The 14622-nt window shown below is 34.4% G+C and overlaps 2 protein-coding genes across 3 annotated transcripts in view; both read left to right on the top strand.

Annotated features, from left to right (window-relative positions):
- LOC136233426 (uncharacterized) overlaps positions 1 to 998 on the top strand; it is a 62845-nt gene extending 61847 nt beyond the window's left edge. Inside the window, exons 63-64 of the mRNA XM_066023081.1 lie at positions 291 to 399; positions 477 to 998. Of these exons, the coding sequence (XP_065879153.1) occupies positions 291 to 399; positions 477 to 812 (445 nt within the window). The 3' untranslated portion in view covers positions 813 to 998. The remainder of the gene's footprint in view (positions 1 to 290; positions 400 to 476) is intronic.
- A 9549-nt stretch (positions 999 to 10547) lies between these two features.
- LOC136233337 (uncharacterized) lies at positions 10548 to 13553 on the top strand. 2 transcript variants are annotated; one of them, XM_066022971.1, is made up of 8 exons: positions 10548 to 10735; positions 10809 to 10898; positions 10993 to 11046; positions 11184 to 11240; positions 11378 to 11446; positions 11705 to 12313; positions 12908 to 12979; positions 13188 to 13553. In XM_066022971.1, the coding sequence occupies exons 1-8, from the start codon at positions 10649 to 10651 to the stop codon at positions 13419 to 13421; spliced, it is 1272 nt and encodes a 423-aa protein (XP_065879043.1). In that variant the 5' UTR covers positions 10548 to 10648; the 3' UTR covers positions 13422 to 13553. The 2 variants fall into 2 exon arrangements, with proteins under 2 accessions (XP_065879043.1, XP_065879044.1); XM_066022972.1 differs by having other exon boundaries at positions 10549 to 10735; positions 11187 to 11240.
- Positions 13554 to 14622: the final 1069 nt, after the last annotated feature.

Below are 14622 nucleotides of genomic sequence, written 5' to 3'. Positions count from 1 at the left end.
TATTGTGTAGCATAGGAGGACAAGGGACAATGATATTCGTAGAAGGTGTGTAATGAGTTTGATCCCGTATAAATATAATCTTCAAGGCGTCTTTGAAGCACGCTAAATAAGAGTCAATTGATTGCTTGTTTTAAGATATTGCATTATTTTAATAGCCCGAGGTACATGATGCAACTATTGCAAGGTTCTGTAACAGCATGGTATTGTGAGTCATTTCTCCATTTAGAGTCTAGTTGCATCTTAGTTTTTCACTCGTATCCTTCTGATAACTGAATATTATGTTAATCCAGGTATGTCTCCATCGGAGATATAGCTCGTGTTGGCAGTCATCCTCCAAACGTGGCTGCTATTTACCGATACGTTGAGAGATTGTTTGCAGCTCCTGTAGGTTATGACTTGGTAAGAAATCTTGGTTATTGATAGGAATAAGAAGAATTCATGTTGTTACAAATAGAATAACACTAGTTTCTTTACAGGTATGGAGGAATTGTTCAGATGACTACAAAAGTGCAGTATCAATTTGGCATCCAAGGGCTCCGGAGGGCTTTGTATCTCCGGGATGTGTAGCTGTTGATAGTTTTGAGGAACCAGCAATGAATCGAGTATGGTGTGTAGCAGAATCAATAGCGGAGCAAACAGAATTTGAGGAGCAGAAGATTTGGTCAAATAAAAACTCGTACCCGTGGGCTTGTCATATTTACCAAGTCAAAAGTGATGCTCTTCATTTTGCTGCTCTAAGACAAGTGAAGGAAGAATCTGATTGGAAACCAATGAGAGTGGTGGATGATCCTCTCTCTGACCAATCTATTTGAGTTTAAGAAATTTGGATGACATTTTTGAAAGAATATTACTTGCCAATATACAACTTTCCTGTAGTAAGTCTTATTTTTCAATCCTGAGTTATAGCCAATTCATTATTGTAAACACAGTGAAAGGGAGAATCAACTATTGTATGTTGATGATAGCAATTACATCTATAAATATAAGTGTTTCGGATCCATTCCATCTAGAAATTTGCATGACACTTTTGAAAGAATATTACTTGCATTGCCATTATACATCTTTCCTGTAGTAAGTCTCTTATTTTTCAATCCGAGTTATAGCCACTTCATCATTGTAAACACAGTGAAAGGGAGAATAAACTATTGTATATTGATGATAGCAATTACATGTATAAATTCCCTTTATGCCCGAATTGCTTCAAAAGGAAGTCCACAGGAAAGTAGGATTTCATCAAGAAAGAAGGTCCACTGAACCGTCTCACATTACCGCCAATCTAGCTACTTCCATCTATCAACATTTTGTCTCTAGTCATTATGATATGGCTATTTACTTTCTTTCTCTATTTTTTTTTATCTTACTGGCTTTAGTATTAGAGTTTATATCAGGGTTATTTTAGTGTAGGTCAACATTTTCAAAATAAGTCAACCTCAAGAAGTTGGATTAGATCTAATATTTAGTGTAGCGAATGGAATTTAATTCCTTCACCTCTAGAACTTGATGAACTTTCCCGACTAGCAAACTAGAACTCAATAGCATGGAAGAAATTTTCCGACAAGTGCAATACACCAAGACCATCTTTCCTCGAGGAACATGCGTGTCTCCTCGATGATTGGGGAAGAAGAGACCTCGTCTTATAATGAACATGTTATTGGGGCATCGGAACCCAAATGTCCTAATGATAGGTAGAGATACTACTCGGGCGTTTTCCATGCATGCTACCTCATTAGAGAAAAAGCTCTCTCCCTCGAGCGGGTTAGGAGTTGAGAAACACGTCGAATAGCTCGAAGTGAAATACGACAAATACCAATCCTGAGAGTAAAATTCGTCAAAAGGAAAAGTGTTGATGCTTATGATCCACAACTTTGAGAATCCTACAACTGAGGAACTTTGAAGGTTTTCCAGTGCTTTTTGATAAGAGAGTTCTCGATACACTCCACTTCCGCAGATACACCTTTTTTGGCACATCAAAACCGCATTTACCTCTCATTACATGGGGTAGAAGACCCACACAAGTATTGTGCAACATTTATAAGCATGATGAATTTGTATATGTACGACGACATGATGATGTGCAAGCAACTACTCTCTAACGGGATCTATAAACTCATTTAGATATCATAATGATATTTTTGTTGCTCAATTTGTACGAGCTATCAAGTCATATACATAATGTCCTCCTAACGGACCATAGAGTCACTCCGTGATTACCTCACTGGGTTTCAAAAAATGGCTTTTTTTTTGTCAAGTTTCTAAATTTGAAAGTTGCTACTAACAATTTGGCCAAAGGCACTAGCTATGAAGCATTGAGACAAAAGTGCTACATTGATCTGCCTCGATCCTTCGAGGAGTTGATGGCCATGAGTCAGAGCTTCGTTATATACGACTATAGCGAAGAGGCTGAAAAGGATAAGACTCTGTTAAAGTAAATATGAGTGAAGAAAACAATTCCTTTTTATTTATTTAGTAGTAATCATACAAAATGAGGTATGTCTATTTATACTGCTTTACATACTTAATAGTATAGACAAGTAATGACCATTGAAGCTTGTTCAAACTTGGCTGCATTTGATTTGCATTCAAAGGTTTGGTAAGCACTTCTGCAAGTTGCAATCTTGAAGCTATGTATGTTGTAGTAACAAAACCATTAAGTAAGCACTTCTCTAATTATATGACAATCTATATGTATATGCTTAGTTTGTTTATGAAAAACAGGGTTAGAGATTATATATGTTGCAGACTGATTATCACAATGCAATGCAATGGGTAAAGATGGTTTTACTTAAACTCTTTTTAATAGATAAACCAACCATTTTAGCTCATATACTATCGTGGTCATAGCCTTGTATCATGCCTTAGCGGAAGATTTGGTCATTATATTTTGCTTATTAGATTTCCATGAAATCAAAGATTCTCCCAGCATTATATTATACCATGTCACTGATTTTCTGGTGACTTTGCATTGTCCCTAGTCTGAATCATAGTAAGCATAGAGATTAAGATCATTAGTTGTAGAATAAAATAGTCTTATATCTACTATGGCCTTCAAATATTGCAGAACATGTAATGCAATCTACATATGAGCTAGAGAAGACTCATTTAAAAGTTGACTAAGTTGTTGAGTGATATATCCTATATCCGGTGTAGTGAAACTCAAATAGAGTAGCCTCCTAACTAGTCTTTTGTATTTGTCAACATATTCAAACTTATTTGCAATTGTGTTGAAATCAATCTCTGTAGGAAAAGGACTATTAACTGTCTTAGCTTCCTTCATTCCTAAATCTTCAAGAAGATCTCTGATATACTTTTGCCAAGTAAGAAAAATGTCAGTAGATGACCTAACAATTTCTATTCCCAAAAAGTACTTGTCTATACCAAGATACTTTTATAGTAAAAGTTCTATCTAATTCATCTTTGACTGATATAATCATAGAGTCGAATGTGCTTGTGATTAACATATCATTTACATATACAATCAATGCCAGAAAATCATCACCCCTTTGCATTGTAAAGAAACAGTAATCACGAATAGACTTTTGAACCATAAGAATAAAACCGTGTATGCATGGATCATGATGATGAATGTATGTATGGATATGTATATGGTTAGTAAAAAGAATACATCATGCATATACATATCATATAACTCAATCCGCATTCACATAATACCAGACACATGACATATTTGTAGACACACTTAGTGAAATACATACATTAGAATGCGCACGGAACATAAGACATACAGCATATCAATGTATTTCTTACAAAATAAAGCAGACATCATGATGTCACATTTTATAGAAAAATGGACAATATGACGACGCATTTTTTCACAAAACAAAATGGATATTATGACGCGTTTTTTACAAAATAAAACAAATATCACGATGACAACTTTTTCACACAACAAAATGGACACGTGACATATCTTACAAAACAAAACACATAGTATGATGTGTCTTTATAAAATAAAATTGACGGTATGACAGCGTATGAACTACCTTAAAAGGCATGATATCTCTCCAAAGACAACGACCGTATCTAAACATAATCGTACACCACAAATATGTTTCAAAAGGAAACAAAACGAACAAATGGTTAGCACATACATTTTCTTCACGAATATAGTATGCACACCCTTCCAGTCTTATAACTCTATGCTGTAAAAAAGAATCATATTTTCTAGGTGAAATTTCAACTTCGCATTGACATGGAATGACAATGAGCTTTCATAATGCAAGATTGATCAATCATTTCATACATTTTGGTAATTCCTAAGGGATATGTCTAAGTTTACTGCATGAGTTTAGTTGGATAATAAGAACCATAGGCTCTAATAGTATAATATATCTACATCCACATTTAAGGGTCAAATGGTGTATAAATAGTAATGAGGCTACAAGCGGTGAGGCAAAAAAATTGGATATGTATCCATGAAAGTAATGATACCAAATATTTGCAACACGCGACTGAATAAGGACCATCAGAATGTGTGTGATAGTTTTGTGATGTGATGCGACTAGTGTATATATTGTTTTAAAAGAGTTTAGATGTTAAAATTTTCAATTGAATCCAAGTTTTGTTGCTTCATAAAATACTATGACGTTTTCATAAAACATAAAAACCAAATATAAATTTCTTCAACTTCTTAAGAGATCAAGAAATGGCTAATTCACTTTTCTCTAAGTTTATTCCAAACAATCAAGAAAGAACGGGTCAATTCACCTTTTCCACAAAGTTACTAAAAAACCAAGAAATAAAAAACTAAATTTCCTCTAATTCATCTCAAACAATCAAGAAATAAAGTATACTTTATTCTCCAATAGAGTCGCCAATACCGTGCGAAAAGCGGTTTTGGTGAAAAGTGATCCGTTGTTAGATCAAAACATGAACAATTAAACATGAGCATTGGATTTGTTTTGACGTATTATTTTAGAAAACCTCGTCTGTACCAAAAGTTGACTTTTTTCACCTTATTAATTTTTGAGTTAATCCTTTATTTGGGGTAATCTTTATCAAAAAAAATTACTCCATTAGATCTGGTTGGGAAATATTTCTCTGGAAATAACTGTTTCCCAACCAGAGTTTAAAATTAATTTTAATTTAAAATTAAATTGTCCATTACGGCGCCTATGACACCGTAATGGACAATGTTGGCAGGAATCCCTTGAAAGGGAGCCACTATCCAAATAAATATTTATTTTTTAAAAATTTATTATATTATATTTTAAAAATAAAATTCTATATAAATTGAACTTTTGTTTTATAAAATTTTAATTTAATTTTAAATGTTATTATTAAATTTGCACAATTTTATACGTTAGAGCTAAATCTGCAATTCTCTTGAAACGTTAAGGTTAAATATTTAGTATATTACTAAAAAAAATACTTAGTGCGTTAATAACACAATAAAATATTCTAGACAGTTTCAAATGAAGTGCAGATTTAACTCTAACGTATGAAATTGTGTAAATTTAACCCTAACCTTTTAAGGGATTCCTGCCAACATTGCTCATTAGGACATGGCGCCGTAATGAGCAGTTTAAATTTAAATTAATACTAACCCTGGTTGTAAAACAGTCTCTTCGAAGAAAATATTTCCCAACTAAACCTAAATGAATAATTTTTTATAAAAATTACTCTAAGTAAGAGATTAATCCTTAATTTTTTTGTGCAAAAATACATTTTGATAGAGTCGCTTTTTAATCAATTAGGAAATCAGTCTATCGAGTCGCCTATTGAAACAGAGAATATAAGTCAGTGGATACAAATTTTTAATTTTAACATTTTTATCTTTTAAAATGTTGCAATTATTTTTTAGTGAAAATGCTAACACAACACACATTAAAATATAAATAATTAAATTATTATATAAACAAATGGGAAAAGTGGGTACATATTTCACAATGAAGATAGAAGAGAAAATATGTCTTAATATGAAACAAAGGAATGAGTATTTTACGAAACAATACATAAATCAAAGGAAATAATAAAAGTACACTTTTTTTTTTGTTCCACGACCGAATGATAGCTGCAAAAAGGTTTATATATTTGCCCAGCCAACCGTTAAAAGGGGAACCTTGGTTTTTGGTGAAAATACAGAGACGCAGATAAAACATGTCAGCTGCTAAATACCGTTCTTAAATTACTTATCACCGTTTCTATTTGGACTTTTTTGTCATTCTCATAATTTTATTAAAAACTAAAAATTTTCTTCAAAATCATAAATCTGAACAACAATAATTGAAATTATGAAAATAATTGATGTGTAATAACCCGAACTCCGAAAATGGATGATTACGAGTCGGAAACATTAAAATTTATAATTTTTTTTATCAAAGAACTTATGAAAATAATACATATTTTTCATGACGCTTTTGCATTTTTCGTCATAAAAAATTAGAGAATTTTGCATTTTTTCGTCACAAAAAATTGAACGATTTAGTATTTTTCGTTACTAAAAATTTTACGATTTTGCACATTTCAAAATTTGGCCTAAACGGATGCGGCATCCGTTCGGCCCATGGTGGGAACGGATGCGACATCCGTTCGGCCCATGGTGGGAACGGATGCGACATCCGTTCGACCCATGGTAGGAACGGATGCCGCATCCGTTCGGCCTATTGCGGGAGCGGATGCAGCATTCGTTCTCACCATGGGCCGAACAGATGCGGCATCCATTCTTACCATGGGTCGAACGGATGCCGCATCTGTTTAGGCCAAATTTTGAATTTTCTCTCAAATTTTTTTCCAATTTTGTAAAAAAAAATTATGCCAAGAGCAAAATTGTACAACAGAAACGGTGATAAATACTTTGGAGGCGGTAAATAGCAAAACTTAGGAAGCGGTAAATAGCAAAACCCTAAAACATTCATCATCATATGACTAAAAGGTTGAGATCTGCTCTTTGAAACTCATCTTGCAAACCTTTACAAAATAATAAGATCTATACTATTTAGACTCCAATGATCCTAAACATGCATGCAAATATACATATACACCGATAAAACTCCGAGAAGACCCAAAATGTCCAAGTTTAGTTATCTCTGTGGATCTACTTTCATGCAACAATGGACGTTAGTCGTACGACGCTTTCTTTGCTAACTATCCAACTACAAATCTCTCAAATTTGGATTTTTTCTGCTCTTCCTCTCTTCCTTTCTCTTTATCTCTTCTCTTTCAACCCCATAATTTATCAAGTTTCAAACTTACATCTTTTGCTATCTACTTTGAGGAGGAAGATCCTCCCACTAGGTTTGGTTTCTTACTTTTGAAGTATTATTTTCTTTTTAGTTGGTATTCATATATTTTATCGATCTCTTTATCCGTCTGAATTGTATCTCCTCTCTATTATTTTTCCATTTATACTTTTTTCGGATTTAGAAAGAGCGAAAACAATTAATGTTTTTCGTAAATCAATAGATCTACATTGTTGCAATAAAAGAAATGATTAGATCCGAATATTTGGAAGAGCCTAACAGATGAAGATTGGATTGCAGCTGCTTTTCTGCTGATTTGGATTTATAGGAAATATATGAGTTATCATTCATTTATATTTTTTTTGGATAAATTCCAAAAACAACCCATGTGGTTTAGTGTTGTTCAAAAAAAACCCATGTGGTTTGTTTTTACCAAAAAAAAAAGGACCGTGTTATATGCCGTTACCCGAAAAACGGAAAATGGCTTAACACCGTTAATTTGATGACGTGACAGAGTGGTAAAATGGTCCGAATAAAAATAAAAAAGAAAAAAAAGAAAAAAGAAAAAGAAAATTAAAATAATAATGAAAAATTCCCAACCCCACTTCTTCTTCTACTTCTCTTCAAACTACTACGTCTTCTTCTGCAACTTCTTTTTCTTCTGCAAACTACTAAGATCATTCACAATTTCAATTTCAACCCCAATAAATGCTACTCACCACCATATTCTTATTTTTAAAATCTGAACCCAGCTTCGCTCTTAATCCGACCTGCGACAATCCGACCTCGCCCCTGTTTGGATTCTTCACTTCCGTTCTCGCCATAGTTGCCGGCCAGAAGATGCAGCAACACATACGACCTGCAACTGATGATGTTCATCTTCCTTCTTACTCATTAAACTATAACTACCAAACCCTTGCTCCGCCGCCTCCACATCGAACCTCCTCGCGACACCGCCGGACATCGGCAGCTTTCCGACAGCAGGTCTAGACGACCAGCAAACAAAATTACCAAATCGATTTGGGGAAAATCCATGGCGAGGCTTATGAATCAGTGAATGAACTTGAATTCCGAGAGATCGGCCGTGGAGAGCTTGCGAGCTGTAGAATTTTCTCCGACAATAGTTGCAGGAAAACACTCTTTGTTCTGCGATTTGAGTATCGGACGATGAGGAATTTGAATTGAAGGAATCGATGAGGTTAAGGAGAAGGAGGAGGAGGAAGAAGAAGAAAAGAAAAATAAAAGGAAAATTAAAAAAAATTGGTTTTTCCAATTTTACCCCTCTGCCACATCATCAAATTAACGGTGTTAAGCCATTTTTCGTTTTTCGGGTAACGGCGTATAATACAGTCCTTTTTTTTTTGTAAAAACAAACCATAGGGTTTTTTTTGAACAACACTAAACTACAGGGGTTGTTTTTAGAATTTACCCTATTTTTTTACCTTTTACAGTTCTTTGTTGCTTTTTATTAGACCTGTTCATGGGTCGGACTGGGGCCGGGTCCAATGGGCTTTTGTCTAAAAATGCTTAGCCCAAGCTCAGCGTAACCCAATCCACTGTTAATTTAGACGTGCTCGGACCAGATTGGGTTCCGACTCAAAAATCAAATCTCAATCCACCATATAAGCCCATCTAACTATATATGTATACTTTTTAATAATAAAAAATTAAATTTATACTTAAAATTAAATATATAAATTTATTGGGTAATTAATTTATTAGTCCCTATATTTTGATAAAACACATTGTTTAGTCCCTGTATTTTCAAAAACACACGGTAAGATCCCTAACCTTTTTCTCGATGAACTGTTTAGTCCCTAAGGTTTTTCTCGGTGAATTGCTTAGTCCCTGTCGTTAGGCTCTCATTAAGATTCTGTTAGTCAATTTGGATTAGCAGAAACATCTTTCGTCATCACTGAAACAGTTGGTAGTAAACATGAGTTGAGAATATGGAGTAAATTAAACTCATCATTGAGAGTAAGAGGATTTCCACCTTCAATTCTAACATGAAGAGTAAGCGAGAGAGATTTGAGCTGATTTCTACCTTCAATTCAAACAGGAAGAGTGAGCATGAGTGATTTGAGATTCAATCCTTCTCCATTTTTTTGTGAGCGCGAGTTGTGAGAGAAAGACATAGAAGTGTGAATTGCTTTTGACTGATAAATAGTAAAGGGTAATTTAGTCATTTTTGAATTCATAAACGGTAAAAAATCTAACAAACAGACGGAAGGACTAAACAGTTCACTGAGAAAAAGTTTAAGGACTTTACCGTGTGTTTTTAAAAATACAAGGACTAAACAATGTGTTTTGTTAAAATATAGGGACTAATAAATTAATTATCCAAATTTATTAATTAATATTAATAAACGGACCGGATTAAACCAATCCATGCTATTTTTATAAATTCCAAACCCGCCCAAAAAAGAAACAAATTTTAATGGATTTCAGTCCGACTGGACCTAAAGATAAATTTTTATACACCAACCTGACAGACCGGATGGATACCAGAACCTTAGTTTTAACTTGGCGAAAAGCATCCTGAGGCCCCTGATCTTTCATTGTTTGGTGCATTAAACCCTCGATCTTTCATTTAGACACATTGAGCCCCTGATCTTTTATTGTTTGGTGCATTAATCCATCGATCTTTCATTTAGACACATTGAGCCATTGATCTTTCAGATATGGGTGTATTAGGTCCTTTTGTAAATCAATTCATATATGAGTGTATTAAGGGCCTGTTTGGTTCAACTGTTAGTTAATAGATGTTGTTGTTGCTGTTAGCTGTTTGCGATTGTAGTAAGCTGTTTGTTATTAGTTGTTTAATTATTAGCGTTTTACTCCAAACCGCAGGAAACATAGCGTTTGGTTAGGTTTATATAACCGCATCGTTTAGTATTTCCTCTAGACAATGCATCATTTTGGAGCTTTTCAAGAAAAGTACTTTTTCCTGCGGCAACAAACAGCTTACTACAACAACTAACATCAACAGTAACATCTACTAACTAACAGTTGAACCAAACAGACCCTTAATACACTCATATATGAATTGATTTACAAAAGGACCTAATACATCCATATATGAAAGATCCCTCATCCCTCAATCAAGAAAGATCAAGAACTCAATGTGTCTAAATGAAAGATCGAGGGCTTAATGCACCAAACAATGAAAGATCAGGAATTCAATGTGTCTAAATGAAAGATCGAAAGCTTAATACACCAAATAATAAAAGATAAGGGACTCAGGATGCTTTTTGCCTTTTAACTTCTATTTGTGTGAGGTTGTATTGTAAAGTTGCTCTGACGTGTCAAACCACTCCTGGTTACAAAAATGTCGGCAATTAGCTGTAATTACGGATATTGCCATTACCCGCCATCTTACCTTCCTCTACCTTTCTTACTTTAATTCAAGTGCCTGATCGATTTCAGGTTCCTTTCTCTCTCTCTCGAAAATGGACGGTATGATCAAAGGTTTGATGGACGTTGCACTTGGCGCAGGTGACAAAGACGAAGAACGATCTAGATCCAGTTGGGCACAAGTCAGTTCGCTCTTTCTCTTTACGTCTTTCACTTTATTATTTCTTTTCACTCATATTTCCCTAAAATACGCAGGTGGTGTCTGGGGATCACGACAATGATGATTCAGTGAGCAATGACACTAAGAACCATGGCTATCGTCCCAATAATCAGAGGGTCAACCAGGTCGTTTTTCTTTCCCTTCATTTTTTCTTTAAGTTTGGAATTCTGATTCCATTGCATTTCATTCAGATCTTGACAATTGTAATTTCAATAGCAGAGTGAAGGAATTCAAGACGAGTGGAATTCGAGACCTTCAAGGCGATCAGAACAGGTTCTTGTATATTATTATATGATTTTTTAAGATAGCCATTTAATCATTTGAATTTAACAAGTGTATATATAAATCCTTCGGCCGTTTATGGATCTTCAAAATCGGAGCTCAAACCTTGACAATTTTAATTTTAATAGCAGAGTGAAGGACGCAAAGAGGAGTGCGATTCGAGACCTTCAAGGCCATCTCGACAGGTTCTTCTATATGATTATGTGATTTTAAGATAGCCATTTCACCATTTGAATTTCACACGTATTTAAATCCTTTGATTCGTTAGTGGATCTTGAAAATCGGAGCCCATCTGATTGTTTTCCTTTAAATTTACATGTAGGAGGAAAAGGCGGAAAGCAATGATGGTTGGGAGACTGTTGGCAAAAAGCATCCTAAGCAATCACACAAGGTATATTACCAGTTTACCACTCTCTCTCTCTGATAAGCACCATTTCAGCAGGCACTTGATAACGAAATGGTTAAGATCCTGTAATGTAGTTTGGATTATGAGCACTGCCATTTCTCCCTAAATGCCTCCAGTTTATGTAAACATGCTTTTAAGGTTGGATAGATATCATCAAGAAAGAGTCTGATTTGTTTGCACTCATAATGAAAGTCAGGGCCAAAAAAAGAATTTGCAACTGATTTTTGTATGCCATTTTGACAGATTCAAAAGGATCACTGGAATTTATATAAAAGGCCTTCTAGAGAACAAGAATACTCTGATGCAGTTGAAGATAGTTCGTATTTAGTACCTTCAGAAGAGGAGCTTGCTGACCTGTCACAAGCTTGCAACAAGCTTTGGCAACTGGACAGAAATCGTCTGGTTCCTGGCAAGGACTATGCAATTGATTGTGGTGAAGGCAAGAAGGTATATCAGAAGGATGATATGGCACAAGGATGCCTGTTTAGCTGGCTAAATGATGATGTATTAAGGAGGCCTACAATTGCTCGCTTTTGTTCTCTGCTTGATAATTATAATCCAAATGAAGGGTACAAAGAAGTTGTTACTTCGGAAGAGAAGCAAGAGGAAAATGCTTTTATAGAAGAAATTAGCAGAACTGCACCTATTAAATATCTTCATAAATATCTTGCATTCAAAGGCATTGTGTCTGAAGATTATCGTGATTTTAAAAGAACATTGATAAGTCTCTGGTTCGATCTCTATGGGCGAGGTGGTACTTCGGGATCTTCTTCTGCTTTTGAACATGTTTTTGTTGGAGAAGTTAAGCAACGAGGGGAACAACAAGTCTCTGGCTTCCATAATTGGCTTCAGGTGTGTCTTATGGGAATTTGCTTTGATGTTTTCTTTAGAAGAAAGATATGTATATATTACTGCCGTTGTTTCATTCTGAGTTCCATGGTGATCTCTCATTTTTAAAATGAGTTTCAACCTTTACATACTGCTTGACGTTGGGGATGAAGAGGAACGAAACATGTTTTGCATTCAGAACAGAAAACTCAAAACAAGAATTCTAGAGAATTCTGCACATGAAAAATATTTTAATTTTCTTGATTTTGGACATTAATGCTACAAAAAGTCTCACTTCCCGATACATACTGAGATTGCCTAACCAAAAAGACATCTTATAGTTAATAGTTTAAGATTAAAAAGATTCTTACACAGAAAATTTCTTCATGTTGTACTAATAAATTCTTCATCATGGCACGTCTTGAAGAACACATTATTAGGATGCAATAACGACCATTAGTATTCACATTAGATAATTAAACTAAACTTCCATTATTTAACTTTCAAGAACCTCCATCCAAACAGACTCTAACTCTTTACATATGACAGTTAAAACTGAAGACATGAATGTGTTGTGAAACATAACATCTTTCTTCAATATTCCTTTTTTACTTTCAGTTTTACCTGGAAGAAGCTAAAGGTGCAGTTGATTATCAAGGATATATTTTCCCTCGACGTCGTGGCCAGATTGTAAGTGATCTTACTCTCACTACGTTCAATTATGTGGAGCTAAAAGAGAGAATACATGTGAATTTCAAAGACGTGGGAGAAAATGTTTGTTGCAGATTTAGTTCCTCTCGTGTTACATGAACATCTCAATGTTGTATTTTGTTATTTTGAAATGGATTTAGAGATCTGATATGTTATGTTGATAATATGTGTATGTTTACAAATACAGCCGGAGTCAGATACCCAGTTGCTGACAAGTCAGTTTGAATGGAATGGAGTACTGAAATCTGTATCAAGCATATTAATTGGTGCGAGCCCAGAGTTTGAGGTAGCGCTCTATACTTTATGTTTCTATGTAGGTGGAGAGGATAACCATGTAGAGCTGGGTCCATACCCTGTTAACATCAAGTGCTACCGCTTTGGTGATCGCATCGGCTCTGTTTTCCCAATAGCAAACACTTGAGTAACTTCTTTTTCTTTCAAAATTAAATCATTAGATCAGTATTCTCTTCGTAAAGACATTTATTTTACTGGAAAATAACCCAAATTTGAATAATTCAGACTGACAATTCAATAAGATGCGATGTTTCTTTCCTGGTGGGTGGTTTTGCTAAAGTTCTTTCAAAATTTTACTTCTTTGGTTGAAAGGTTTTTTAGTTGAAAGGGTTTCTTTTGAAAATAATTATCAGCCAAAGTGATAACTTTAGCTCCTCACCTTTAATAAATTACATGTTTCACATGTTGCTATCTTATTTTTACTTTTGCATGTAAAAATACTTGTATTTAGAGATGATTGACTGACCGGTAAGTTACTGGTAAATTTTGCCACATAACCCATATGGCACACCCCACTAAAAAACAAAAAAACCCAATTATCCTTGTGTTCTCTTCTCACCCATTTTCTCTCTTCTTTTACATTCGCATCTCTCTCCCACATTTCTCTCTTTCCTATTATCTCTCCTTTTGGTTTTCTTTTAGGGAGCGTTTGGTTCAAACCTCGGAATCGGAATCAGAATGTTACGGAATCAGAATTGGAATGTCTGTTTAATTCAAGTGTTTGGTTTCATCCGGAAACGGAATTCAGTTATTTTTATAAATTGTTTAGTTCAAGTTTGGAAATTGGAATCAGAATCACAATAGAACCAAATTAAATTTTCTTTTTCAAACTAATAAAAAATTTAGGATAATTAATTTATTAGTCCCTATATTTTGACAAAACACACTGTTTAGTCCATGTATTTTAAAAAACACACGGTAAAGTCTCTAACCTTTTTCTCGATGAACTGTTTAGTCCCTAACGTTTTTCTCGGTGAACTGTTTAGTCCCTACCGTTAGACTCTCATGAAGATTCTATTAGTCAATTTGGATTTGCGTTCTTCTTTTCCTTTATTTTTCTTTCCTTTAAACTCTACTGCATCTGAAATCAACTTTGAGTGTTATTCTTCTTGATTTTCTTCTTAATCGTTCAAATTCGTAAGCATTGAGTCTGTTCTTTTTCTTGTTCTCCATACAAATAGTTTCTTCTTCTAAATTAGATTTCCTCTTCTGAAATTTGAAGGTAAATATTAAAGGGTAATTTAGTCATTTTCGAATTCATAAACGGTAAAAAATATAACAAACAGGCAGAAGGACTAAACAGTTCACTGAGAAAGAGGTTAGGGACC

Source organism: Euphorbia lathyris, chromosome 6 (assembly GCF_963576675.1).
Source record: "Euphorbia lathyris chromosome 6, ddEupLath1.1, whole genome shotgun sequence".
Taxonomy (NCBI): Eukaryota; Viridiplantae; Streptophyta; class Magnoliopsida; order Malpighiales; family Euphorbiaceae; genus Euphorbia; species Euphorbia lathyris.
Note: the sequence above shows the minus strand (reverse complement) of the source record. Positions and strands in the feature narration are given on the sequence as shown.